This window comes from Fringilla coelebs, assembly GCF_963513975.1.
Source record: "Fringilla coelebs genome assembly, chromosome: 3".
Taxonomy (NCBI): Eukaryota; Metazoa; Chordata; class Aves; order Passeriformes; family Fringillidae; genus Fringilla; species Fringilla coelebs.
Genome location: NC_140030.1, coordinates 95,385,141 through 95,413,012, shown reverse-complemented (window position 1 = coordinate 95,413,012; position 27,872 = coordinate 95,385,141). Strand labels below are relative to the sequence as shown.

The 27,872-nt window shown below is 38.1% G+C and overlaps 1 protein-coding gene across 2 annotated transcripts; it reads right to left on the bottom strand.

Moving 5' to 3' along the window:
• On the bottom strand, nucleotides 1-27,850 carry LYPLAL1 (lysophospholipase like 1). 2 transcript variants are annotated; one of them, XM_084202149.1, is made up of 6 exons: nucleotides 27,629-27,850; nucleotides 23,295-23,394; nucleotides 21,252-21,301; nucleotides 12,558-12,727; nucleotides 2,197-2,312; nucleotides 1-1,591 (listed from the first exon to the last, which is right to left on the bottom strand). In XM_084202149.1, the coding sequence occupies exons 2-6, from the start codon at nucleotides 23,367-23,369 to the stop codon at nucleotides 1,352-1,354; spliced, it is 651 nt and encodes a 216-aa protein (XP_084058275.1). In that variant the 5' UTR covers nucleotides 23,370-23,394; nucleotides 27,629-27,850; the 3' UTR covers nucleotides 1-1,351. The 2 variants fall into 2 exon arrangements, with proteins under 2 accessions (XP_084058275.1, XP_084058276.1); XM_084202150.1 differs by lacking the exon at nucleotides 21,252-21,301 and having other exon boundaries at nucleotides 27,629-27,847.
• Nucleotides 27,851-27,872: the final 22 nt, after the last annotated feature.

Below are 27,872 nucleotides of genomic sequence, written 5' to 3'. Positions count from 1 at the left end.
TACTTGAACAGTGACATTTTTTTCCCCTTGCTTACTCTTCAAGATAGGTAAAAGCTGGCTGAGGTCTCAGGGCATGAGGATTTGAATAAAACTTAGTCCCTGGGAGCTGGCTGATATTTCTGGAGGCATAGTCAGTACTGGCAGCAATCTGCTGTGACAGAGCGTCCCAGATCCACTCCTCAAAACCGGGAAAAAGAGAGGATTAAGCAAGAGACTTGGATCTATTGGCTTTGGCAAAAGGCTGAATAGCTTGTCATGCTAAAAAAATTACTGAAATTGGGGAGTAGAAAATGGGGCAGAGGGGGGAGAAATAAAAAAAGCATTACAATTACATAAGAATAGATATTTATACTCTGAGTTAATTTATCAAACTGACAGAGAGATGAATCATCCACCATTAAAATAAGGGGATACAAGTTTTCTTTATATCACAATCATTATTTACAACTTTTAAATATTCACGGAGGAGTCAAGTATCCTCATCTTTTAATTTAAAATGTGGTCATGCAGGCCAAAAGAAAACTCTTGGCAAAAATAAGTTTCTACAGGAACAGGGCCCAAAGAATGATTTCTTAAAAAAAAAAAAAAAGCAGGACAGATCTTAGCAATCACGATGGTACTTCTTTTTTTTTTTTAAATCTACACTTCAAACCACAGAGGGCTCAATAACCTCACACAAACCTAGATCTCTGAGTAACAAAACAATGAGAAAGGGCAATAACAAGAGTCTGTGGTATAGCTAGACACAGCTACTTAGGACTTTTTAAAATATAACATGAACCTGATTTTTTTTCAGGGGACATACATCTCTGCTTTGAGGCAAGTTCATTGCCTCATGCTGAGAATCCAGTTGAAGCCAATACAGTCCTTCTAATTAAACTAACTTGAATACATGCATGCATTTGTACAAGTAAAACTGTATTATTTTAATAATTGGCCTTTTTGTTGCTGCAATGCCATTAGAAACTACAATGCCACTGTATATTTTTCCATCTTAGAACACTCTCCTGCTCACTCCCCCCCAACCAAAAAAAAAATTATCTGGGAGATTCACAGCAATGCTTCCTGAATATTGCTTTGATTATTTTGGAATGCTTTTAATATTATCAGTCAGTATTTTTTGTAGACTGACATGTGCTTAAAAACTGGACAAGAAAACAGAAAAAGAAATCCATATAATTAAAGGAGGTTTAGTGGTCAGCACCATTTTTTCACCTCTTAGGTGAACTTTATGGAATATAGAAGTGTCTGCCTGAAGCTGTGCTTATATAAGGATATGGGACACCCACATATATGTCAGACATGATTTTAAAACTATGAAAAATCAGAAAATATGAGGCTGGATCTTTGTTTATTCATTTGCCTTTGGTGCCTCAACAGGCAGTTTCTTTACAATCCAGGATTTTAATTTTTCTATTTCAGTTCTGTTCAGCTCATGGTTGAGATTTGGAAAAGTATGAAGTGATGTTGATACTCCCAGAGACTTTAACATCTTGTTGGTCTCTTCACCCCATGAGTAGAGAACTAGCTCATCAGCAGTTCCATGGCACTGAAATAATTCTGGAAGAGAACTTTCATTTCTTTTCAAAGCCTAGATGGAAAGGAGACACTGTCAGACATACTGCCAAAAATTTAAAAGGAATATGTACAATTATGTGGTGAAAATTATTGCACTTACTGATCTACATTTTAGGGGTCATATTGTACTATCTCTATAGAAGTAAACAAGGAAATACTCGAAAAAAACTGCCCTTCAAGTTCCAATGCAATAACTCTTGAAAAATGATAGGGTTTACTTTAAGGTCTATACCCCTCTCCAAAAAAGAGAAAAAGAAAAAACCTCACGACAGTAAATGAAGCTTGTGAGTACTATAATGCATCACACATTTTAAAAGAATACTTATGCTTACACAGACTCTTTAACAATTAAGGACAACTAATAAAGCATTTCATTTGTTAATCTCTTTCTACACTTTAATATTGTACCGTCTGTGCAAAAAAGTGCAATAAAACATTATTTAAAGACAGCTTTAAAGTCTCACTTTCCTAATATTCTGATTATCTATTTCCTGGAAATGGCATAAGTTTAGAATGTGAATCAACTGCCTCAGACATATAAGCATGTATATTGAATTTTAATCACCATGTTTTCCATGTAGCTTAGCATGTTTTCTATAATATCTACTACACACTTACCTGGTAAACAGCAGAGTCTTTATTCAGAAAACTGGACAAGGCAAAGACTCCTGCCAGATCCTGATGAAACCTAAAGGCCAGATGCATTGCCATTCCACCTCCCATTGAAAAGCCTCCTAGGATGCAACAAAAGAAACAAAGATTTTTCTGGAAGTCTTTGTAACCCAATGTACAATTTATTATCTTCAGACTTGTTTTATACATAATACAACAAAAAACCCCATCCTGAGTATCATAAAGGTTACAAAGACTTTAGAATCATGGAATCGCTTAGGTTGGAAAAGACCTCTAAGATCATTAAGCCCAACCTATGACCCAACACCAACTTGTCAAGTAGACCATTGAAGCAAGTTCCACATTCAGTCAGCACTTCCAGGGACAGTGCCTCCAGCATCTCCCTGGGCAGCCCATCCCAAAGTTTAACAACCTTTCTGTGAAGAAATTCCTTCTGACATCCAACCTGAACCTTATGTGGCATAGCTTGAGATTTAAGTCAAAGCATGGTGCAATTAAGATAATGAATAGCTAAAGCAGTGCTGAAGACTCATTACTGAGAGAGGACAAAAAATGCCATCATGCCATTACTTCAGAAGCCATTTGTGTATGGTCCCTACCAGGTAGCTCAATACTGTGGCCATGCATACTCTGACATTAATGAAGTAAAACTCTGCGAACAGGTAATTCTCACTGCTTTTTGTATTCAACTTATTTATAACAGCATTCACACATGAAAGATCTCTATTTTACATAATCAATGAGCATTCACATTAAGCTAGCATTGAGGATATTTTTGTTGTTATACCTTCGGATATATAATAAATAGGGAACAAATGTAACGTACTCCCCCTAAGCTCTAACAGGATCTCTGAATGAATGGCCTTCTGTGGTCCATATGTCTCTTCAACTACACTAATTCCTTACTGAAGATAATTCCTCAGGGATGATTTTTATATGACAAATGCTTATTCACTAGTGAAGAAATCCAGATTACCACATTACTTTACAAGGACACAGTACACAGGCCATAATACTGACTGTATCCAGATAATGAATAGAGTGAAGCTTCCTTTATTTTCTTATGCACAATCTGGTCACTTATTTCATTTTCTTTTGATCATTCTGAAGAATGCTGTCATCCCCAAACCCCAAAAGAAGCACTTGTACTCCAAGAAACCATTTTGCATTTGCTTACAAATAAATACAGACAATGCTTTGTCAACAAATAAAATGAAGTCCAACTGAAGTCCAACTGAAGTCCAATCTGTATTTCAGATTACAGGAAGAAAAGCTGCATTGAAAAGTCATTACTAGTTTGTAAATGATTTAATCTTAAAATTTTGTACCCAGTTAGTCACAATCTGGCACACTGTCTGCAATTACTCACCAGCAGTCTTTGACAATGCAGTCACCTTCTGTTTAGAAGAATATTAGGTAATGGTTCTTTTATGTGGCTCATACTACTACAAGAAACTGCAATACAAAGGACTAGCTCTTTGAATTTGATTTGCATGGGAATACCTGAAGTTTATCACCTGATACCACAACAATCTCTGAGTAAATGCCATATGCTAAATGCTTCAAAAACAACAATTTGAATAAACATTTACAGATTAAGACTATTTTTTTAATTAAAAGAACCATTTCAGTACACATGCATGTTTGACATAACATATAAAAGACATTCTCAGTCAAGACCTTCTAAAAGAATTCAAATATTGGATGAAGGAAAAATAAAAGGCAGGTAAAGATATTACACAAAGCAAATGTATGAAATGACAGAGTGTAAACAAAACACAAAAGTACATGTATACAGATGATCTCAGCATGAAGAATGCATAAACTGTACAGCATTGTTAAACAGATCGTGTCAGGAGTGTTAGACCAAATCAAAATGACACAGCAACATTGCATCCTTAGGTGGGCAGAACATGGCAAGGTCTTCACCAATCTACTTCTCTACTTGAGACCAATCTACTTCCAAGACACACAAAGACTGTGCACAAAAGTTCAGAGTTTGCCAGTAGGTCTTAAATTTAGAAGTACATTCACTTTCAGTTTTCCCCTCATGCCTATTTTAAAGAGAACTGTGATTAATGCTTCACAGTGGTTAAACAGGGTTAGCTCAACAATGCTCAGGATGCCAGTTCAGGAAAGCACCTAACTTTTTGTGTTAACTTCCCTGACTCACAAATGAGGTTTATGTGTAGACTAATAGGGGAGCACACACAAAAGACTAAATTATGTAAAACACTTCCAGTTGCAGAGAAAGTTCACTCAAGGATGCATTTATGACCTCAAATCTGCTTCAGTGTAGTGCTGATTTTTAGATAATACCCCTCTGCAATAAGAAGAAAGCTGCTTGTGACTCACGTTGACAGCTGAGAAAGATCTTGTGAAATCACACAATCATAACACTTCCAAATTAAAGAACTTGAATCAGCAGGAAACTCCCATGCAATACTTTATTAAAACTAAAACATTCTTTTCTGGAATATAATCTGTAACTAAATTCAGGTAATCTCAGGATGATGTAACACAATGTGAACAGAAACTGAATTTCTCATATGGAATTTATTCCTGATTGAATGAAACAGAAATCCTCACCACAGCTGCCATTTTTCAGTGATACAATATTCCTTGTAAATGGTCTTAGGAGCCTTTTAAACAAAACTCCAGTTCATTTTTGTAAAAGATCTTGATTTGTATTAATTTTCTTCCCATTTGTACTTGCCTGAAATGATAGTCTGGTCCATGATGACACTTGAACATTATATGGGGTTCAGAAAACCAAGTATTTACCTACTGTCAAATTTTAACTTTATTTGTTTCTTTATTCTTTGTCTAACAATGTCTGTGTTTGCATCTCAGAAAAGATTAACTTTATTATCCAGCACAAAGATTTATTTTGTATCTCCTGTCCTGTATACATAAGAGAATGCTAAAAACTGCTTTCTCCCCCATGCATCACTTTAGCGTCTGCAATGAGCTATTCCTGAATTCAGAAAGTGTTTTAGGTGTTCAATCTTCTTCAGAGAAAAAACAGCTCTCTAGCACACACAGGTTTGACATTGCCAAGTGCATCCTAAATCATACAGACCTGACTGTAAAATGCCTTAGTCCATTTGTTATAATGATTAGGGAATTAGGAAACAACAAACATCACTTCTTCATGCTTTTCAGTAAAACTTTAACGTGCCCAAAGCTGCTTGCCATACTAGAAATCACAGCCATGGGGAAAAAAATAGTTATGAATCATATCTAGTACACAAATTTTGAAGAAAAAAAGGAACAGGAGAAGCTAAATCCCAGATTTTGATGAGATTAGGATCTGGACTTGTGTGTAGGGGTGTAGTTTGGGGTGTTTGTTTTAAGCAATATTTCTTCACTAGCTTCTCTGTACTAATTGGTCTTCATCTTTCCTGTATTTCTTCCCGTTTGTCAGTACAGCTTTGGTAACAAAGTGGCAAGAAATGAATCCTCCAGCACACAGTGCCTCTGCCAGCACAGCACAAGAGAAACACTCTTCTGTTGCATAAGGCTACACCAGCACAGTCAGAAATTGTCTTGGCCTGATCTGATATTACTGCAATACATAACATACTCTTGCCTCCTTTTCATTCCATTCTCACAGCATTTTTCATTCTCAATTTCTCCTTTTTTAGTATTTCAACTTAGAGTTGCTTTAATCAGTTTGTTATCAAGAATTTCTCCCTAAAGCTACATTCCAGTTTACTTTCCCTCTCCCTAGGGACTTTGTGATTTACCTTCTACTAATGGTAACAGCACAACCTTGTTCTACACATCATCTGCAAAGAAGCTTTCTGTTTTGACCTTCCATTTTCATCAATGAATGGAAGTATTATATACATTTAACAGTGTTCACAAATGAATATCAGCAAAGAGTACAAATGCCAGTGGAACAGCAAACTCCCTTCTCCACAGAACTCCCTGAACACTGCTCCTGTGTTAAGTACTCAAACAGTTGCTTTGTCTCAAGTGAATTTCCTCACAGCAGTGATTTTCTCCTTTTAATCTCTTCATGAAACTTCATCAAACCCAAGCCTTGCACACCAGCAGAACTGCAATGAACTGTTTCCACCTTTGATAGCCTTGTTATTCTGGTTGTTACTTAGTCTTAACGAGAGTAAAACTTGAGAGTCTTTACAAGAACAAAGGCAACTTCCCTTCAGTGGCTCAGCCACTTGCTCTTGTTAGGAACATGAATTAATTTGCTCCCCAACTTTCTCACCAGTCAAAACACATTTTGAAATGCATATTTAAGTGGTACGACTTTTACCACTTTCTTGTAAAAACAAGTGTGCTATTGTTTCTAACATATCAACTGGCAGTAAAACCAGAACCAGTTACATTTTATTTTCAACTGTTACAGGTAATAGAGGGGAACCCAACATGTGTACCTAAGGGATCGTAATTTTTAGCACTGGAAAGAAAATAAAATCCATGAAATCTCAAATCAATTTTTATTGAGATGTTACTCTGCCAATCTATGGCTTGCTTGATTTACCCAGTATGTTTCTGGGTCGTTTCTAGAGAGGACAGCAGTGTCCTGCTGCAACACTTACCTGTCATTTTTACAGTCAGCATAACTGCACAACACGGGAAAAAGGAAGAGAACAACCTATCCTTTATGCTCACAGTATTTGTGACTCTAAACTGAATCACAGGAAGGAAAGTGGAAATTAGCTCTCTAACGTAAAGAGTAGCGATGCACAGAAACAAGCTGCTGTTCTGCAGAGCTGTGAACCTTCTGCTAGCAGAGATATATTAGAATTCAGAAAAGGATTCGCCTAAATAGAGATGAGCTTGCACTGGCACATGACAATGGAATAGCAAATGCTAAGAGGTCTCACTTTTCTATGATTCTGTTGGCACAACTGTGAAGAAAGTACAGGTTAATTTGTACCCTGTGGCATGTCTGCACAACTCTCAAGCATTCTAAAAGCCCATCCATCCATTTAATTTTGCACTGAATTCAGGCATTTATTAAAGATGAGTAAGGACATGTCTTCAACAGAGCTCCCAGTAGGGCTGAAAAGATCAGAACTTGATTCACTTTATAATTATTTTCTTACTGAAGTCATTATCTTATATGCAATGACAATATAATGGTTGAATTATTTTTTAATTATTTTTGAATTATTTTATTAGTTTACTTCTGTGAGTCTTATTTACTCCTAATCTTCACTATCATTTGCTAAACCCGTCATTCACCATACTGGGAATGTGTCATCTTTCAGAGTCTTTAGATACATTAATATTGACACCATCAAGTATTGGGAAACAAAGTAACAAGTAATGGTCTACTCTTGGTTAAAAATAGCATTGTACCAAAAGACTTACAAAGGAAACAGAAAGATTAATTTGTTAATGTCTCTTTTTACTTCCTGATGTGTCAGCCAGAGTAGCAGAAATCCAAAAGAAACACATGGTCAGTTCAGATACAAAAAAAAAAAAACAAACAAACAAAAAAACCCAAAACCAAGGGGAGCAAACATTTACCCCAAAGTATAAATGCAAGGCAAATTTACACTGATGCTCTGAAAATTAATAAAATGTTGCAGGTATTATGGGGCAGATGGACTAACAGTACTACTTTCAGCCCAGCATCTCAGGCACAATTTAAATAAACCACAAAGCCATGAAATGGGAGGTACAGAAAGAGAAATCTCATTTGAATTGCAGAGACAAACAGCAAAATAAACCTATACATTTCCTCTGTAAGAACAAGGCAGTAAGTACCTCTGAATGGAAACAATGTCCTCCTAATAAAAGCAGAAGATAAAAGATAGGATGAGTGACAGCAAAAGGCTTAGAAGCCAAAAGCATGAAGTGCCAAGATTGTGAGTGAAAAAGATGGCTCAACACTTCAACAATTTATTGCTGGAAGTTTTTATCTCCACGTATTTATAGGATTTGCTCTCTGGGGTGTCAAAGCCAAAATATTTCCCCCCCATCCCATTCTCACACACGCTGAGAGAGAAGGAAATGCTAATATTTACAAGAAGCACAGGGCTTTCATGTTACTTCCACCGTGGTTCAGTAGCTATGTAAGAAGTCTAGCAATAAACAAAAAGTGGTTGTGTGCCTTGTGTTATTGTTACAGCACAAGGGGTCAGGAATCATGCATGTGTTTTTTGGCATTTAGTCAAATCTACAGGACTGTTATGGAAAGTTTATTTTCACTGGCTGCTTACACGAGTGACTACAGGTGGCAAAGACCAACACACTTGGATCAGCACTTCTGCACTACACAAAAAGTGACCTGTGAAAGCAGGAAACCAGTGCTAAATTAAGAACAAAAAAAAGAACAAAAAGACTGCCTTTCACCAAAGTGTAGTTGACTACAGTAAGCCCTAACAAAATGCTCAAAAAACAAGAGGGCCATTTCTTTCAAGAGCTTCTAACATATTCTTGAATAAGACTGTTGAAAACTTAAACAGTTTTCACCGAAGTGGACTTATTTTACAGGACACTGTCACTATGGCAGCAGTTTAAAAAAAGCCCAAAAAAAGGAACAACCAGCAGAAGAAAACAAAAAAAAAAAAACCTACCACCACCTGAAAACCCAACTTAACTTTAGATAGAAAAAGAAATTATTGTCCTACATTTTAAATTGTGGCTTGTTTGGCCAATTTAGCAATGAATTTAGGCATTTATAAAGAAGAAACACATCCTGTTTTTAAAGAAAGGATATTACCAAAGCTCCAAGTGTCAAAATTTGACTAAATTTATAACACTCTTTTATCTCCAAAGTCAATACAAACCTACTTACAGGACTATTTACAATGAGTGCTGCAGCCAGGAAGACCAGTAAGAGTAACTCAATAAGAATGTCTGGCTAAAAACTAAGTGCCATTATCAAATTCTGGGGATGATATAATTATTTTTTTGAATAATTATGTATTGCTGCTAGTCTCCCTTCCTTCCTCCTCCAAGGTCAGGGGAAATAAAGCTTAATCAGAAGTCTACTTCCTTCAAAAGAGTTGTGTTAAAAGGAAAGCAACTCCTGAAACTGTTAGAAGATAAGAATGGGTAGATAAGCCATGTCACAAAATTATAATGGATATGTTAAAAATAAGACTTCCTTTAGATCCAGCAAATTAAGTAATTTATTTCTTTAGAAGTAGATTCATAGAGCAGCTGTTAAAAGCAAGGCTGCACCAGCATTTTCCTTGATAAAGAAGAGAGGAATGGCACTGCACAACCTGGACTCTATGCTCAGCTTTAGAGTTCTGATCTGCAAGCAGTCACTTGTGAATTTCAGAGGTACTGAAGCAAACAATGCAGGCTACAATTTCTTTCAGAGAAAATGCTCTTACTGTCCCACTGTCTTGGGCTTTGTGGAAAGTCTGAATGGCTCAAGAAGGGGAATCATCGCCCAGAACATCAGGTGCTGGCCTCCTCATTTTCCATGTTAGAGAGCCCACTGCTGCTCCCTGTCTCTTCCCACTCGCTCACCTTTGCACAGTGCTCTCTCAGATCTTGCCTTCTTATCCCACACCTCTGAGCTGTCAGCAGCTGCCCACCTTCCTGATTGCCTAACACCTCGCTCACCCTCATCCAACAATATCTGACACTTACCCTCAGCCTGTAATTTCTAGTCCTCTATTCCATATAAAACCATAACCTTCAATCTTGTTACGCTCCTCATACTCATTTTGTTTTCTTTCCAGTCATTAAAACTCCCACTCACTACAAAATGGTCACTCAACCCAATTCTCCTTAACCCTTTAAGGAGCATTTCATTGCCTGTAAATACCTTCATACGACTGCTCTGCTCTTTGGTTTCTGTGTGACCCTCCCCAAAAAGGCCCTCACTGTTCTTCACAGACCCCCAAGTTCTCCAGTTGCTTCTCTCAACTATTTTGTCTCTGTTTTCCATAATAAGACATGTACCATTACGGATCTCCAACATGACTCAACAGCACTGAATGCACTATGAATTCATAGCAAAATTTCACCCTGGCTTCCCCTGCTATAAATGCCTTATTTTTCCCTTTACCTCACAAAGGCTGCCTCCTCCAACTCCATGGTACCAGCAGTGACAAACCTACTGTCTGCATATGTTACCTTAGGCCTCATTTTATTGTACCAGATGGATATTCCTGACATTTTCCAAGAGAAATCTAAAAAGATCTGAGACAACTTAGTTATCTGACATTCTAAGCAAGTAACCAAACCCTCCGTTATCTCCTGTACACCAATCCTTTAAACTCAGAAAAATCTCAGGCCACACATTTCTCCTTTTTGAGTGGGCATTACATTGTGGTGCAGATATACTGACTTGGCCTCATATTTTCTTTTGATCAAAAATCACAGAATGGTTTGGGTTGGAAGAAATTCTAAGGATCATTTGGTTCAAACCCCCTGCCATGGGCAGGAAATCCTTCTGTTAGCCCAGGTTCCTCAGGGCCTCATCCAACCTGGCCTTCAACACTTCCAGGGATGGACATCCCCAGCTTCTCTGGGCAATCTGTTCCAGTGTGTCACTGCCCTCAAAGTAATGAATTTCTTTTTAATATCTCATCTAAACCTACTCTTTTTCAGTCTAAAGCCATTCCACCTTGTCCTATAATTACATGGCATGGCCTTGTAAAAAGTCCCTCCTCAGCTTTTGTGTGGGACCCTTAAGGTATTGGAAAGTGCTACAAGATCTCCCCACAGCCTTCTGTTCTCCAGGCTGAATACAATAAAACTGCAGAGTACCTTTACAAAAGTCCTGATTTCCTCTAAGAAAGAATGCCAGAAGATGGGCAATTATTTGCACAAAGTCCTAGGATGATTAATGTCACCTTTATGCATAGAGACCTGAGAGGATATCTAAGTTTCATTCTTCACTGCATCACACACTGGTTAATCATCAAAAACAGCACAGAAAAAGCACAAAGTTCTTGTGGAAGAACACTTAATCTTGCACAGCCACAAGTGATACAACTTTCCACTACCAAGTTCCTTATGCATCTGCATGAGTCCCCTTCTGTACTTTGGACAAAGTAACTCGGGGCTGCCTTATTTTGCTTCTTGCATAAACATTGGACTGAACCACAAGGATGTAGGCTTGTAGTCTCTGTCAGGTGGGGAAACAGAGCTCTCAAGAGTGACAAAACAAGTACAGCTATTTCTGATTTATATGTGAGGAATGCAAACACACAGAGACGGGGACTTCCAAAGAATCTACGGGATGAAACACTCAGTGCATGCCAGCTTCCTTACTCTGCTTATGACTTGGAAAACAACCTTCATAGTTTGCAGTCTGGCTATTTCTAATTTTGAAGGCTACAGAGGAAAGGAAAACAGCCTAGTAGCACACTGAATCTGTATATAGAGCATCTCTCAGCTCACTCAACAGCAAAGCACCTGCACTTCTCCAGCTGCTTCCAAGCCAGCAGGTATAACAACACAGGAGAGACAGATCAAAGGGACACTGTTGACAGCCGTCCAAAACAATGCACTCTGCAGGCAGCACAATGAGCCAGAAAGGGAAAGGAAGCGCAGGCCTTCACAGAGCAACATGGGGCTAGACCAGGAAAGCACACCAGGCTGAATGGTAGTGGCTTGGCCACACAAGATCATGATGGCATGACTTAGCTGGACATACATTTATAAGATCCCACATAAGGAGTTCTTTTTCCCAAACCAAAATAGTTTGTGGTCTACACCTGGGACAAGGAGCCATGGACTTGTGAATACTTATTCCCTCTCTGCCACAGGCTATTTCATCACCCTCAACTCCTGTGCCTCAATATCTCACCATCTATTTCACTGAAGTACTGTGAAAGTTACTGGGAATTTGTGGAAAGAGAAATAAAGATAGACACATATGAACTATTACAGCTAATACTTCATTTCTTATCAAGTGTCAACCTTTAGTTCTATGTAACATGCACATTTTTCCTGCATGAATTAATTTAACCCAAAGTGATTAGAGGAGCAAGGAAAAGTTCATGATTATTTATATGCTACATCTCCATTCTCCAAAATGCACGTCATTTTTGGAAAGTGTACTTTTCCATCCTTGAAAAGGGCTTAAAGGAAATAGTAAAACTATGTGCTACTCAAAGTAAATCACTGCCCATTCTATTTTAAATAATGATTAAAAATGACTGTTGAAAATAAAAACAGTTTTTCATTTTGAGGATACTGCTTACAGTTAGCCACATTCTCCACCTGATATGGATTTAAATAAGGATTCAATATTGCTGAGGATAGGCTACTGAAGAGGCTGTTCAGCAGTTTCAAGCCATGCTCATGACCCTTCAGGATAGAGAAAATTCAAAGAAGATAATCTCTTAATCATTAAAAAACCATTAGAATAAAGACATTATAAATAAATCTCTTACCTATGAGTATCCTGCTCTTGCAAATGCCATTCTTAACCTCATCATTGATCAGGTCTGTAAGGCGCCTGCACATGGAATCAATGCTTTCAGTGTGTTCAGGACAGTCATTACAGATCTTATACCTGTCAAACCACACATTGGAAAAGGCTCCTTTCATAGGTGTATACGGCCTAGAGTGGTGGAACAAAAGAAAACAAAGATTAACCAAGCACAGGATCAAATGCCTTGATCATATGTGTTAAATAAAAAAAAAATTTCAGTTTATCTCCAGCGAAGAACAGAATAAACCTCTCTGAGGTCTGACTCCATTTACATCCAGTCACATTGCATTTCCTTGCATTGGAGTCATGGTCCTTCAAGAATGAAGCCAACATTTGGAAGATATGTAAAATGCAATTTTCAGCCAGTTCAATGTTAAGGTTGGTTAGGTCAGCTAAACATTTTAAATCTTAAACCTGCCAAAAAGTTCTTAATCCTAAACAAAGTTAGGGTTGAAATCCATGCTAGAATACAAGAAACTGAAGTAACTTCTAAACAAGACAGCTTTGCAGGAGCTAACTTTATAAAATTCAATTGCCTAATGCTTGACAAAACTGACAGGGGATGGGGATTATGAACTTCTAGGTATTAAAAAAAACCTGCCAATTTTTCTTTCTGTCAAATAAATACAGCCATCCTCATCTTAATGGGGCAGGTATCTCATAAACTAACTGAAAGAAATGCCATGTGCTTACTGGACTGGTGCACAAACAAGAGTTATGATACTCCTCACCATAATACTATGTTGTCAGAATGTTATTTTAAATGCTTCAACAGGCTGCCCAAATCCTAGATAATCAAGAAACCTTCCATTCAAAGAAGCCTTTTCTTTGGTTTTAAATTAAGATGATTAATTGAGCCCTGAAATCCCAAGAAAGGTGATCTAATTGCCTTGCAATGGCTCTACAATATATTATAAAACATACTGCTATGAGATCGATCATCTCAAACAAAACCCCTTGAAACCCTTATTCGCTATGCTCAACCAGGGCAAATTCATCACTTTAACTTCAGCTTAGATCAGGTTACAATCACCAGCTACAAAACAGACAGTTTTTGATACATTTCTGAATGTATTAAAATGCTAAAGTTGACTTCTGTGCTGTCTCTGAAAATGCTAAAGTTGACTTCTGTGGTGTCTCTGGAATTTTTCAATGCTAGGATTAAACAAAGCCACTACTAACCTAAAATGAGAAAGTCACTAATTCAGTTATTCTTAATGAAAGAACAAATTCTGCCTTTATTAGCACAGAGAGCCTCATATATGCAAACAGCTATTTCTAAACCAGTACTGCCACTAGGATGAGAGATCAAGATAATATTATTTGGACTATTCAGTCATAAAAGTAAAAAATGAGAGAACATAGGTTTTCTTCAGCCTGTTATCATGAACACAAAAAAAAGCCCATGACTTAAAAAATGGTAAGAAAAATATACTGAAAGAGGCAGCAAACAGCAACAGATAGGTACAAACAGAAACACTACAGGTTCATTTTTCTCAGCAGAGCTTCAGTGTACCTAAAATGTACTGTTATTGAAAGTGCCATACAGTATATGGTCAAGTGCCTTAAGTAATCCCTCATTTCTTTAATTCAAAACAAACTGTATACTCAACAACCTGAATTTTAAAAATTGAGTTACTCGTTTTCAAGGTAGCCCTTACTTATCTATTAAAAAGCTAACTCCAAAATTAAAGGAAATTCAGTGGAAAAATCTTGTACACCCAAAAACTTAAAGCTGTGTTTAAAAATTATTTGCTTTCTTGATTGTCTTTTCTTTGGAATTCTGCCTCCAGAAATGAATTGATCAACACCTAAGAAATAAGATTACAAATATCTAATTCACAAAAGTCAGTTTCTTAGAGCAGACATTCCAGTCAAATCTATCAAGAGCAGAATCAATGGAGTATCTGGAAGTCACTTGGACAATGTGACATACAATAGATGAAATGCCTGGGTAAACAGCATTTAATCCATTATTTTAGCTTCTCTCAAACACTTTTACATCAGTCCTGGTTAAAATGCTTAGCAGCCAGAGTGCTTCATTTTCTAGTAAAGTCAGAGTACCTAATATTTGTGTAGGAAAAGATGTGAAAGGTTTTAGTATTACTACAACAGGTTGACCTAGATTTATTATTACAGCAGGTTAACCTCCAGGATTTATATGGAACATAGATACATACATATGCTGTATTACAGCAATTTACTTTTACATGCCATAAATATTAAAACATGTTTCCCCACAACTAAATTACAAGCTCATGACTTATAAAACAGATCAAAATTCATCATGAGATTCTAATACTTGATCAGATGTTGAAACTCAGGACTTCTACTTGCTGTTTTTGCTAATTCTTCATAAGACAGATGAAAGACCAACATCTTTCAAGCCCACAGGAAAAGACCTCCTAGCAAACAGACAACTGGCTTTCAGCTGCCCCAAAAACATCCTTGCAAGCACTCTTGATTTCTCAGAAATGCATTAAAAATAACCTTTACATAAAGCTGAGAAGTAAGATTCTTTTAATGGTTCACCCAACTGGCACATCTGTTTTAGTCATTCACCTTTTTCTTTAAATAATCCCTTTATTAGCTGGCACACTACAACTCAGACATTACCACGGTAAACAAATATGTTTGGCATGGAACCATCCGTACAGCTCCAAGAATACAGCACCAAATTTTTTCACACAATTAAACCACAAAAAAAAAAAAATCCCTATGTTACAGTGACATGAGAAGCTGGACTGAAATATGCAAAAGCAAAAAAAATACAGAGTGCGGTGGAAACTCCATCCAACAAGATCAACATGGTCAGTTAAGGACAATGTCAGACCAAATAATCAGCTTTAAGTTTGGAATTTTTTTTGCTCTCTTAAGTTTAATTAAAACTCATACCATCACTCCCTCTGTACCTCACTTTCTTTATTCTCTTTTAAAAATGATACTAGAAATAAAGCTCTGTGTCCCTAAAAATGTGTGCTGTTGAAAGTAGAAATGAAAATATAGTCTCCCATGCTGTGTGGACTTTTATTCTTATTTGCTTTTAAGGGGTGTGTGTGAGTATGTTTTCCATGTTCTGAAGCAAATAAAAGATTCAAATCCATATAAGAAATCACTCTAAACCATTTTTTCTGATTACTTTATAGCTCCTATTTGTAAGGGTGTCATTGTAGATTAATACACCTCTTGCATGAGAGTGCAGTCTCAAGAAGATCCTACACAACACTTCAATGTCTTAAAAGGAAAATATATCCTGTAATATCTTTGTAAGTACTTACCATCCTTTCCATCTCAGACAGAAGTAATTTTCACTGTTGATTTCACTGCAAAGCTTCAAAGCAATACATATCATTACAGATTTTACAAACTCAAGATAGATTAGCTTCTGCTAACCTGAGTTCTGTAGTAATGAAGAAAACATGATGAAAAGTAGGTAGCAGCAACACCATCTATCTCCACCTTTCCAAAGCATGAATATATCCTCTAGACCTTCTTACTCATGCTTAGAATTGTGCCAGCTAGCCTGAAATTATCTTAACAGAAGTGGAGAGCAACCCAATGATGCTACACAAGGTTCAAATTCAGATCTCAAACCACGGCAAATTCCATCTCCAAAATGATGCCATTAGCATAGTGATTCACATAAAACAACAGGTGGTTTCGTTCATTACCCAATAAATCACTGTCCCTATCCAACATTTTAAGTTAGAAGACAAGCCAGCAGTTCTAGCTTCTTTACATGAGACAGCACATTGATAAATGGCAAGCATTCTTCCCCCAATTCTTTCTCCTGATGCATGATTGTATCACTGCCTTCATGCTCAGCACTATGATCACCCTGCATTAGCAGACACATAAACCCAGACCTCTGGTGCTGGCTTACAGGCTTTCAGACAGAACTTCCCGAAATGTCAGACAGAACTGGAAATTTATAGTGAAGTTGGGCTTCAAGATTGAAATAAAGACAAAGAAAGATAAAAAATTACTGAAATCCTCCATTTTTCCTGCTTCCCAAACCCATCTCCTCTCAGTTAGGAGGTAGAGCCTCTCAAATTGTAATGTTGTCTTTCAGAAGACTGTGCAACCCTCTGAAAAAATCTACAGGGCACACTACCACGGTAGTTCCACATTGCTCTGCTGAGACTCCAGGTGGAGAACTACATCCAGTCCTGGAATCCTTAGAACAGGAAAGACATGGACCTGTTGGAGCAGGTCCAGAGGAGGCCCACAGAAATTATCAGATCACCTCTTCCCAAAAAGAAAGGCTGAGAGAGTTGGGTTTCTTCAGCCTGAAGGAGATAAAGCTCCAGGGAGACCTTATTGAAGCCTTCCAGTATTTAAAGGGACCTATAAGAAAGATGGGAACACACCTTTTAGTGGGACCTTCTGCAACAGGAAAAGGAGGAATGACTTCAATTTAAATTGGTTGGATTTAGGCAAGATATAAGGAAGACTGGTTTTTACAAGAAGCATGCTGAAATACCAACACAGGTTAAATAGAGGTGGCAGATGCCCCACAACTGGAAACACTTTAGGACAGGCTGGATGGGATTTTGAGCAACATGATCTAGTTGAAGACATCCCTGCTCATTGTTGGGGGGGGGTTAATTAGATGACCTTGAAAGGTCCCTTCCAATCCAAAATATTGAGTGGCTCTAGAAGCAAGTCTTGACTCTCTTAAAGGTGATGGCAGATTTTTTGAAATGAAAGCATATTATTCCCTAATCCCAAATTCTCTCATAGCATAATGTCACTGCTGAATTTCAGCACTACATTTCAATAGAAAATTTAGGTCCAAAATATGCTTTTTAATTCCCACTGTCTGCTTGAAGCAAGAAGCAAATTTTAAAAGAAATGGGGAGGAAAGCAGAGAATCCAGCTAGTCAAATAAGAAGTATAAATCAGAAACTCTAGTCCGAGGTACATCTTGTGTTAAAACTGAGAGTCAGCATATCTTAAAAATGAAGTTTTATGGTATGGTAACAGAGCATATGATGTGTCCAAAATTCAAGCAGCTTTAACTTAAAACTATACTCTAAAAAAAAAAAAAATATTACCAGAAGGAAGGCAAGAGTCATCTCCATGAGGAGCAATTTTGGCTGTTCTCCAGAAAAGGCTGTGCCTGTTCACTCAACCTCATGCAAATGCTTTTGATAGAGTTGTTCTGGATGCACATTGTCTGAAATGAGAGCTGACTGAGCCCATACAGAATGGTTACCTGAAGAAATACTATGCTGACAGCTTTTGTTACTTGAGACAAATCTTATTCATTCAAGACAAAGGGAGCTGCAATAGAGTCTGGCATTAAACTCAATGGAAGAAATTAAGTTTGTTTCTGTTTCTTTGTTTTTGTGGGTTTGCTGGGTTGGTTTCGCTGTTTGGGGGATTTTTTTTTGGAGAGAGTGGTGTAAATTTTGGGGATTGGTGCTAATCAGAGAACAGCAATAATTTTATGGTTGAAAAGACCATAAAAGACCTTTAATACACATTGCCAGTTCCTCAGCAACCAATAGTGGCTCCCTTACAAATTCACTGAAAGAAAGTGGCAAGAGGCAAACCAGGGTCCAATCTGCATCAGTTCTCCATTATGGGGTCTGAAAGGCACTCTGGGATTCAAAGTGGCATTTTTCACAAGCTGGTGGCAAACAACACTGAGGATGGATGAATGACACTAGCTAAGCACAGGAACCTTTGAAAAGACTGTAAAGCAAGAACACAGAATGGCACGTAACTTAGACACCCACAACTGCTTGCAGGAAGGGTGATATAAAAATGACGGTATCCAATTCTTCTGTACCAGAAAAGGGTTGAGAGAAGAAAAAGATGAAGGATGCCTAAGAGCACAATGCAGTAAAAGGGATTAGAAATCCAAGATCATTTCCATCGTGTTCTAATTTGTTTTCCCCAAGCATGACTACAGTTATCTCTGACAAGTGTTTAGCGCATCCCATGTGCTATTTAGCATCTGATGTGAGCATTAGATATATGCAGTTTTCCTCACCTAATTCCAGAGCAGAAATAAAAGGAAAATACAAAGTTTATCCAAGCATACTTCAAGCATTATTATGCAGAACACATTGAATTTCTGCTTAAAGGAGATGAAAGAACCACCCCATGATACCAACCCAAACCTTTCCCATTTCTCCCTCAAGCTCCCACCTTTTAAAAAGACTCCTTTGTGTTAAATTTATGAATGAGGTTAGGACTTACAAAAGTCAAGGATTAATAACATTTGCTTGAGCCAAAAACAGTACGATAGGCACCGTGCATGCTCCCCTCCAATCCATCTCAAGTCCGAGCTAAAGTACCCCTGCTGCTTTTCCAATCTGAGGCCTCTCACAGGCAGAGGCTGCCAGAGGAGCTGAGTGGTGCCAAACTGTCTGGTGGTTTTGTGATAGAGCCAGATGGGGAATATGGTGAGATGAAGCTCATTTCCACCCATGAGCTGAGCAAAGACGTGAATTTAGGAGAAAAGATGGAGCAGTGGGCCTTTAAGTCCTTACCAGCCACATAATGATAATGGAAATTAGAATAAATTGGGGCCCCCGCACCCCAGACAACAAGTTCTGCACAGACACTTACATCCCACAGAAAGGTTTGTTGAGCAAATGTCAAAAAGATCCATAAAATAGCCAAAGTAGTATTTATAGTTGATTTTCTGACTTGCAAAAGAGAAGGACTGTCAGAATGGAATGCAAGACAACACAAAGAATCTTTGGCCTAGATTTTTTCAGGGAATTATAGAAGGCAAGGTATATGTATTAAAACAAGCAGAGCCTAAATGGTTTTAGATTTACCACGTTAGCTCCTGCAATGCCAATTTAAACTATCACTTTCTATTAAAAAAAAAAAAAAGTTTAAATTGGGTGGTATTCAGTTCTGATTTAGAAACTCAGTAGAAACCTAATGTTTAAGTCACAATTGTAGCAGCTGAAACAGTATTTAAAGTTGTAGGCATCCTGACCCAAATAAAAAGGGAAAAAGGAAACACTTTCCTTTAAAACTATTAGTGTAGACGTGGCTTTAGGGATTGCATCAGCTACTAGGGCTCCAATTTGAGGTTTTTTTTTTTTAAAGATATATATTAGCATTACAATGGAGAGAAAATAGAATTCTGTTGTTTAAAAAGTTTAATCTATGTGCAGAAGCACTAATCTTGACAGAAAGCTAGAGAATTAAAACTGTTCTCTACGCATTTTTAAGTATCCCAGTACATTTCAGAAAAAAACCCCTACACCTCCAAGCAATGTGTAAAACTTTTAATTTGTAAAGCAAAGTTGTATACCCCAGGTAAATGCACTTAATTTCCAAACATATTCCAAATTCAGGTGTCAGAACTCTCACTACATCACAGCAAGTCTTCGAATCCACATATTTTTTCCATTTTTATCGAAGCATGCTTTTTACCATATGCAATTTACTTAGTGTTTTGGCAAATTTGTCTTTTTTAACTGTAAATTTCACTATCCACATTCTGTTATTTTTGCTTGAGAAACAACCAAATATGAGACTCATTCATTGCACTTTCCAATGTGATGGGAAATAAGTGAGACAAAATGCTGTAAACACTGCCTGTCCAGGGAACATCAGGTGATTGTTCTCTGCACAAACTCTGAATATCAAAAAAATTATTAAAACAAATCTCTTTTAAAAAAAGAAGAGTGACTTTTTACAGAGACCTATAGAGAAGAGTAAAAAACAGTTTTATAAAATGTAGTTCAGTAACATTTCACTGCTTTTACCCATAATCTTCTTTATTGTTTGTCGAAATCAATGTTAGTGAAGCCAAAGAACATATTTCAGAATTCTTCCCGATTATATGCTGGACTGGTTTTCCAAAATAATTTTCAAATACATTGACTCTTGAATCAAAACATGTCTAAACCTCAGATGCTTACAAATTAAAAATATGCATGTTTGAGCACCTGGGATAAAATCTAAACAAAACATAAGTATAACCCAAATCCATTCTTCACAAAAAAAAAAAAAAAATTCAATGTTGTGTTGAAAAATGTGAATTCCAGTGCTTTTCAAAACTCTGTTGAACAGATGTAAAGAATGCATATCTATGGATCTATTAATTTCCATCAAAAATGTGAGGAGGTATTCCTGACCTGCAGTTTATCCTGCCAAAGTCCCCAGCTTTGCAGTTGTACCATCAAACCTGCTTTTACTGGCATAGCTACTTTGACAGAGAACATTCACTGTGCATGTGCAAAGTTATCCCAGAAAAGACAGGAGCTCAGAGTAGGAAGTACATCCATATTAACAGTATTTTGCCAGAAGAGCACATCAGCCAATCCTAGGAGGGTGTTGCCAAGCTTCAAACTTTTCCTTGATTTCATCATCAGCTCAAGAACCTCCAGGCAAGTTTTGCACTGACAGCGCAGTGGCAGGTTAGAGACCCACAGAGGCTCTCTCTCAGCAGCCTGACTTTCAGCCAGCACATTCCTCAGCCTCTGTGGGCAAAGAACCTGGTTTCAGAATTTTCTCAGCTGATCTGTATGTCCATAACCACCCAGCTATAGGTCTCATTAACAAGGATGCTGAATTCCTCCCCTGCTACCAGAAATATTTAGAATTCTTATCAAAATATATATACATATAAATATACACATAAATAAAACCAACATATATACTCAAGTTTAATTACTTTAATGTCAGCCATTCAAGTTTGGAAGTCCTAGGCCTTGCTTTTATTTTCTGTGAAAGAAAGGAAGACAACTGTTACAAAACCATTTCAAAAACGCATAATGTGGTTTGTTCTTGAATACTAAAACAATATGAAATAGGTCTGTAAATGCTTCGTTATTTTGGTTTCAACCAATGACATGTATCATCACAAACTTCAGCACTGCTGCAAACAGTGGCAAGCTGCTTAGGAGCATCTGTTTTATTTTACTGTGTCAGCTAGGGCTGTTCATCAGCAACAGAGAGCTATACACGAGAAGGCTTTGCCAGTTAAAGACAAACTGTGGGTGTTTTATTTTCTTTGAATATATAACTTTTCTGTTTTGCTAAAAGCCACTTAATCAGCTCATGAATTACTCTACCTGCTCTAGAAAAGAACAAGAATAAGTCCAACTTAAAAAAGAAAAAAAGAGTGAAATAAACTGTTTATTCACATATTTGAATAACAACAGTATCTTCCCATCTGTTTAGCAAAGAACTGAAATTCAAAGTCGTAAGATAAAAACAAATTCCTTCATTTGAATCAGGAGATGCTGCCGGTTAATCATTCACACATCATTTACATCTGTAGCTACCCAAAGAAACGAGAACAAATAAGAAAAGGACTGGACCTCAGAAGTGCAGTGGGACGGAAAAGTCAAGCACTGGCCCAGCAGATGTGGTCTGAAGTGCTCTGGCTGCATATAACAGAAGGGAAAAAAATCATTTTCCAGGGGAGCAGCTCCTCCTGCATTTCCCCAGTATCTGCTGTGTTGGGAGGGAAGCAGTGGAGCCACTCAGCGTCCGTAATGTGCCGCTGATAACTCTAGCATCACTTCAGCCTGTCATCAGTGAAGTAACAAGCACATTATTTACAGAAAATGGGATTCACTCCCTGCTAACCCAGAACACAGTGCTTCAAAAGCTTCCACTCACAGGCTTGATTTTTCTGTAAAACAGCAAGTACATTCACCGCAATCTCTCAGTTGCTTTTCCTGCCCAAGTAGGCCATAAAAAATACATGGTCAAGGAAAAGGGGTTTTTTTTTCACTTGTTTATACCCTCCAAGAATTTTTTCCTGACTTTGAAACCTCTGTACCTCAAAAGTCTACGTCACAATTTCCTTTTCCATTCTGAATTCAGCCACACTTATGCAAAAATCCAGAAAGAAACTCAATCCCATTACCTTTCAAGGAAACATTTTCCTAATTTTAAGCCACAGACACCTTAAAAAAATTGTATTAAGAAAAATTTAACACTTTTGAAATTTAGTATTATATATTTAATTTATGTTACATACATAATATATGTAATTAATTATATATTCCATATTTAATATTACCTTTGGATAGTTATGGGGGTAGGTGTCCAACTTTTACCCTCTATGTTTGACTACATAAACTTTCAAATTCCTGCAGGAAAAATTTTTTATCTGTATATCCATCTACCACTGAATACACAGCATCATTTAATAACAAGACTTAAGCTCACAGCAAATGTTGAACTCAATTCTCTTTGAAATAGTTGGGCCAGGATTCAAACAAGAAGTTATGTGCATTTTCGAATTCCCAGTCCTTTCTCCAGGAGCTGAGGATCTTTGACATCCTACTTGCCAAAAAGACTAACTACTGAAACCTGGCATTAAGTACAAAACAATATTTTAATAGTTAATTTGTGGGAGTTATTATGGGTAGGGTTGTGATCTGGATCATGACTCTCTAATGCCACTACAACACACATTGCAGGATCATCTTCTACTTATATGAAGGAAATGGAAAGCTACTATGAGGACAATACCCAAATTTCAAATAGAGCCTGTGACTTCTGGGAATCATTTAGAGTCTTAGCCACTTAAAATCACAGTTCCTAGACAACAATGCAAGGCTGAGTTTCAGTTTTGTCAAAAAGCATATACATGAGAAAAAAGAAAGAATTGTTAAGACAATTTGTACTAATATCCAGACTGTATTTTATAGCACTGGAACAGAGGAACTTAATCCTACAGTTACAGTATAATAAATGGTACCTGGCAGGAGCCGTTGGGTAAATTACTTTTATATGTTGGAATGCCATGTCTTGATTCAAAATTTGTTTTATCCATGCTCTTGCTCCTTGGCCAGTATCACCTGTATCACACAGAAGAGTACAAGAATTATTCTGTGCATTTAGCAAGAAAATTATACAATGTAAAATATACTTCAGATTGACTTAATTTCAAATTATGAAGTTAATACACTAAAATGCTAAAACAGGACTTCCTAGAACAACTTCAGTCCCCTTTCCAATGGATTCAAAACTTCCTAGAAAAAGACTACTTCAGAGATGCCACAACATAAGTTTAATCAATACTTTACTACGTCCAATGACTTAAGCATCTCCCAAGCACACACAAGGTTACTTGTGTCTTACTCTCTTACTTACAGTTTACCATATTTGCTCTTAAGTAATAAACAAAAATATTGATGAAAATCTAAAAAGTGAGGTAAAATAACTATTGCTCTCCTTAGAAAAGTTAATTACTTTTACTAGAGAATTTTACGTTAACCCACTTCAGAACCCAGTAAAAAAGATCTTCACATTTAATTATGCTAACATTGCACATAGGCTTTACAGGAAAAGACAATTTGTAAAGCGATAGGTTCAGCTAAAATATCTAACAGACTCTTAAAGAAACTTTAACCTCACAATTCTGTTTGAAAACCAGTTGAGATCCACTCCCAATCTGTTTTTTTCCTAGTCTTACCAACACGGCCTATGGCCAAAACCCCTGCAGACTGAAGTACTACAAACAGGATGAATTCTTCTGTAGATAGCATTTACTCCTTTTAAATAAATATATATACATAAATATACATATATACACCAGACAGTGTCTACAGCTTGTCTTTGCACCACTGGTATCTTCAGCCATAATTTCACTGCCACCCCTGTCAAGAGCAGGCACAAATAAATCCTCAGTGTAATGCAATACTTCAAGCTTAAGCAAATTGATCCATCAAGGAATATATTTTACAGTAGGAAGGATGTTCAACCTAAAAAATTGAGTTGCAGATCAGCAAACTGGTATTTCACTACTGCCACTCATGCTACAGGACTTCAGTCTTGCTTGAAGTTGAGGTTCCCACACATTATCAACTCAAAATGCTAAAATTCTCTATTATTTTAGCTCAAGTTGTTTGGTTTGACTTTAGAACTCACCCCATACTTTTCAATAAAATGGCCAATAAAATACCACTGTCCTTAGCCAGGCTTATTGGCACATTACAAGGGCTCATCTGAACAACGCCACATGAACATACCAATCCATTGTTAAAATTATTATAATTCTCCAATGGAGAAAATATGCTCTTAGGCACTCTAACAAAATTGAGATGGTTTTTATTTACAAACATAATTAATGTATCTTCAAAATTAAAATAGAAGGCAGGAAGGATTCAAACCCAACAATTTTCTTCCTGTTAAGCACAATTAGCATAACTAGAACTAACTGTTCTCTGACCTAAAAACGCCACGAGACAAATAAAAAACAGGATTTAAAACTGACACAAATCTTGCCGTGTGCTAAGTTAAACAGTAAAATCAAAGTTACTTCCTTAACTAGGTACTTCAGAACACACTCCCAACAAGCACTTTGGTTATGCAAGTACTGTGATCTGAAGTCCAAAAGCACCTCTGATTCTTCTCAGACACCCTTGACACACAAGGGTTTCCTCAAGGCTCACTTATAAACAATGTATTGTAGGGGGGCTCGAACTAATACTTTTTTTTTCCTATACACTGCTTTTGTTTTGGGTGTTTTGGTTTTTTATCAGTTAGAAAGCCAAGGTCTAGGCCTTGCAAATACTTGCACAGAATGAACCTCAGGTAAGTCAACCAACTATCTAAACGATTACAGAATTGGGACTTAGGTCTTTACAAATTCCTTAATGATGTAGGATAAATCATTATTCTATTATTTATTCCCACCTCTTAAACTTCACAAAGATCTTCAGAAACATCTACTGTTATTGAAGACAATTTGTCCATGAAAAGGTCACAGAAAACTCAGTAAGAGAAAATTTAACTATGACCTTCTGTGTCAAGAACTGTCATGGTCCAAATGCTACTCAAATCTGAGCGCTTGCATGCTCAGATAATGTATTTTGATTTGCTAGGAACAGAACTTGGAGGAGAGGGAGGAGAAGAGGAGACTGTGACATCAAATAAAAGCCAACAAACCTCCTGAAATGCTAGTTTTTCAGGCTCTTTTGAAATTTCAGCACTATATGTTCTGAGCACTACAAAAAAAAAAAAAGGCAAATAATGGGTGATTCTGCTTTGAGTCAGTTTACAAAGACTGATGGCAGCTATATTATCTTCTTCTTCCTCCTTAAGTAAAACATGACTTTCTTTCCTTTCAAATATAGGCTGTATTTCCAAGTTTTCTTTCTATGCAAAGTTTAAATTTAATATGTAACATGTAGACTGGACATTAGAAAAAACTTATTCACCAAAAGGGCTTTCAAGCACTGAACAGGCTGCCCAGGAAAGTCACTGAGTCACCATCCCTGGAGGTATTTAAAAGATGTGTAGATGTGGCACTTAAGGACATGGTTTAGTGGTGGACTTGGCAGCGTTTGGTTAATGGTTGGACTCGATGTTCTAAAAGGTCTTTTCCAGCCTATGATTCTGTGCTTGTTACAACTTGCAAAGTTGTAATCCTCAGCCTAAAAAGCTATTACATACTTGCTATGTCCAGTTGCCTTCCTTGCCAAGTTACAAATGGAACCTCTACCTAAATCTGATGTACACTACCAGGGTTGTTCTAATACTTTTCTATACCATTTTGCATTTGCATTCTGCACTTGTTATAGTTTGTCTAGAGCAAGCATTATGTACAAAATGGATTTGTGCCATTTGACCACCACTTTCCATCACAAGGGCTGTACGAAGTTTTACAACTCAGGTTTACAGGCCAGCCCACAGCAACAGCACTGTGGTGACTTCTGTTTTAAATTCTATTCTGGAACTGCTAGAAACCAAATAAAACCACCCCATTACAAACATTATGAACAAAATAATATATATTAAAAAAAATAAAATTGTAGAGTACTTTAACCACATGTGGAATCAACCTCTAACCATAATCTTCCCTTACTCCTCCAACATTACAGAAAATTATTTCCTCAAGCATTAAAGCATTAGCATTAACAAGAGAGCTGAACACATAAACTCTTTCACTTTCATTCTTTTACTCACAGAATTTTTAAAAAACAAAATTAAACTAGATTATAAAAATGAAACTAATTTAGTAAGGACACACAACTTTGTTAAACTAAACAGAAGCACCAGCTAAAAGCAAAAGTAAGCAAAAGACAGAGAAAGTGTTGAGCATGTTGCCATATGCACACGGCCAGCTCAGTAGCATGGATTCTCAAGGTCTTGATTTAGTAAAGACCTAAGATTACTGGTTTTCTTCTTTTCTTTTCTTTTTTTTTTTTTTTTCCCACGTGTGTACCTTGTTGGTATTTAGTTCATTAGAAACAACTTTTAAGGAATTAAACCCAACAAAACACACGCCCCCCTCCTGCTCTCCAGCCAGTCACTGATGCAGGTAAATCCCCTCTGCAGAGCATGGCCGTGAAGCCAGTCTGGACATGGAGAGGGCCCTTCTGAACAATCAGAAGCCGGTAAATGAACACATTTAAAGGGTGCCAGCAGTACCCTCATGCTGATTCTAAAACAGCAAGAGACACTTTAACTGTGAAAAGCCATCCTCCGAATGTGGCTACTCTCTGAGAAGGGCAATTTAGGGAGGAACAGGACTCGAGGAAACAGTACGCAGTGTAAGGTCGGGTGTCAGGAGAAGGTTCTTCACCCAGAGGATGGTTGGGCACTGGAACAGGCTCCCCAGGGCAGTGGTCACGGCACCAGGCAGCCCAACAGAGTCCAAGAAGCCTTTGGGCAGTGCTCTCAGGCACACGGTATGACTCCGGGGGTGTCCTGTGCAGGGCCAGGAGTTGGCCTGCGACGATCCTGATGTGCCCCTTCCAACTGAGCACGTTCTGTGACCTCCCGGAACGCGGGCGTTCTCACGGAAGCCGGTCTGGTGTGAGCCGGCGCCGTCGCTGTAGGACCCTCTGCGGGCACCCGCTCACAGCTTTGCCCCCACCGCCTGCACATTGCGGGCCCGAGGAGGGCAGAGCCGCGGGGACAAGGTCACCTCAAAGCCCCTCTTCAGTCCTGGCGGCCGCCGCGGCCACCCCGCCCCGCCGCCCCCCTCCCACAGCACCGGAGGGGCCGACCCTGCCCGCTTCAGCCGCTCCCCGGAGCGCCCCGTCCCCGCGGGCAGCGGGGAGAGAAGGGAGGGAAAGCAGGCACCTGAGCCGTGCAGGAAGATGAGGGAGGCGGTGTGCTTGCCCGCGGGGGACACCACGCTCCGCTGCAGCGCGGCTGGCGCCGCCATGCCCAGCGCTCTCCTCCTCCTCCGGACCAGCCCTGCCGGTTCCGGGCCTGCCGTCGCCCTGTCTCCGCCCCCGCTCCTCTGCTGAGGCGGCCCGGGCTCTCCTGGCACCGGGCTAGGAAATTTGTCACTCAGGCGCTGCGCTGGGTTAGCAAAGCTTGT

Bases quoted from the DNA above. Each gene is read 5' to 3' on its own strand.
- LYPLAL1 (XM_084202150.1), bottom strand. From the start codon at position 27,713: ATGGCGGCGCCAGCCGCGCTGCAGCGGAGCGTGGTGTCCCCCGCGGGC. The intron at 12,728-23,294 runs GTACCATTTATT...CCACCACTCTAG, and splicing joins TACCCAACGGCTCCTGCCAG to GCCGTATACACCTATGAAAG. The intron at 1,592-2,196 runs GTAAGTGTGTAG...CTTTCCATCTAG, and splicing joins AAGACTCTGCTGTTTACCAG to GCTTTGAAAAGAAATGAAAG.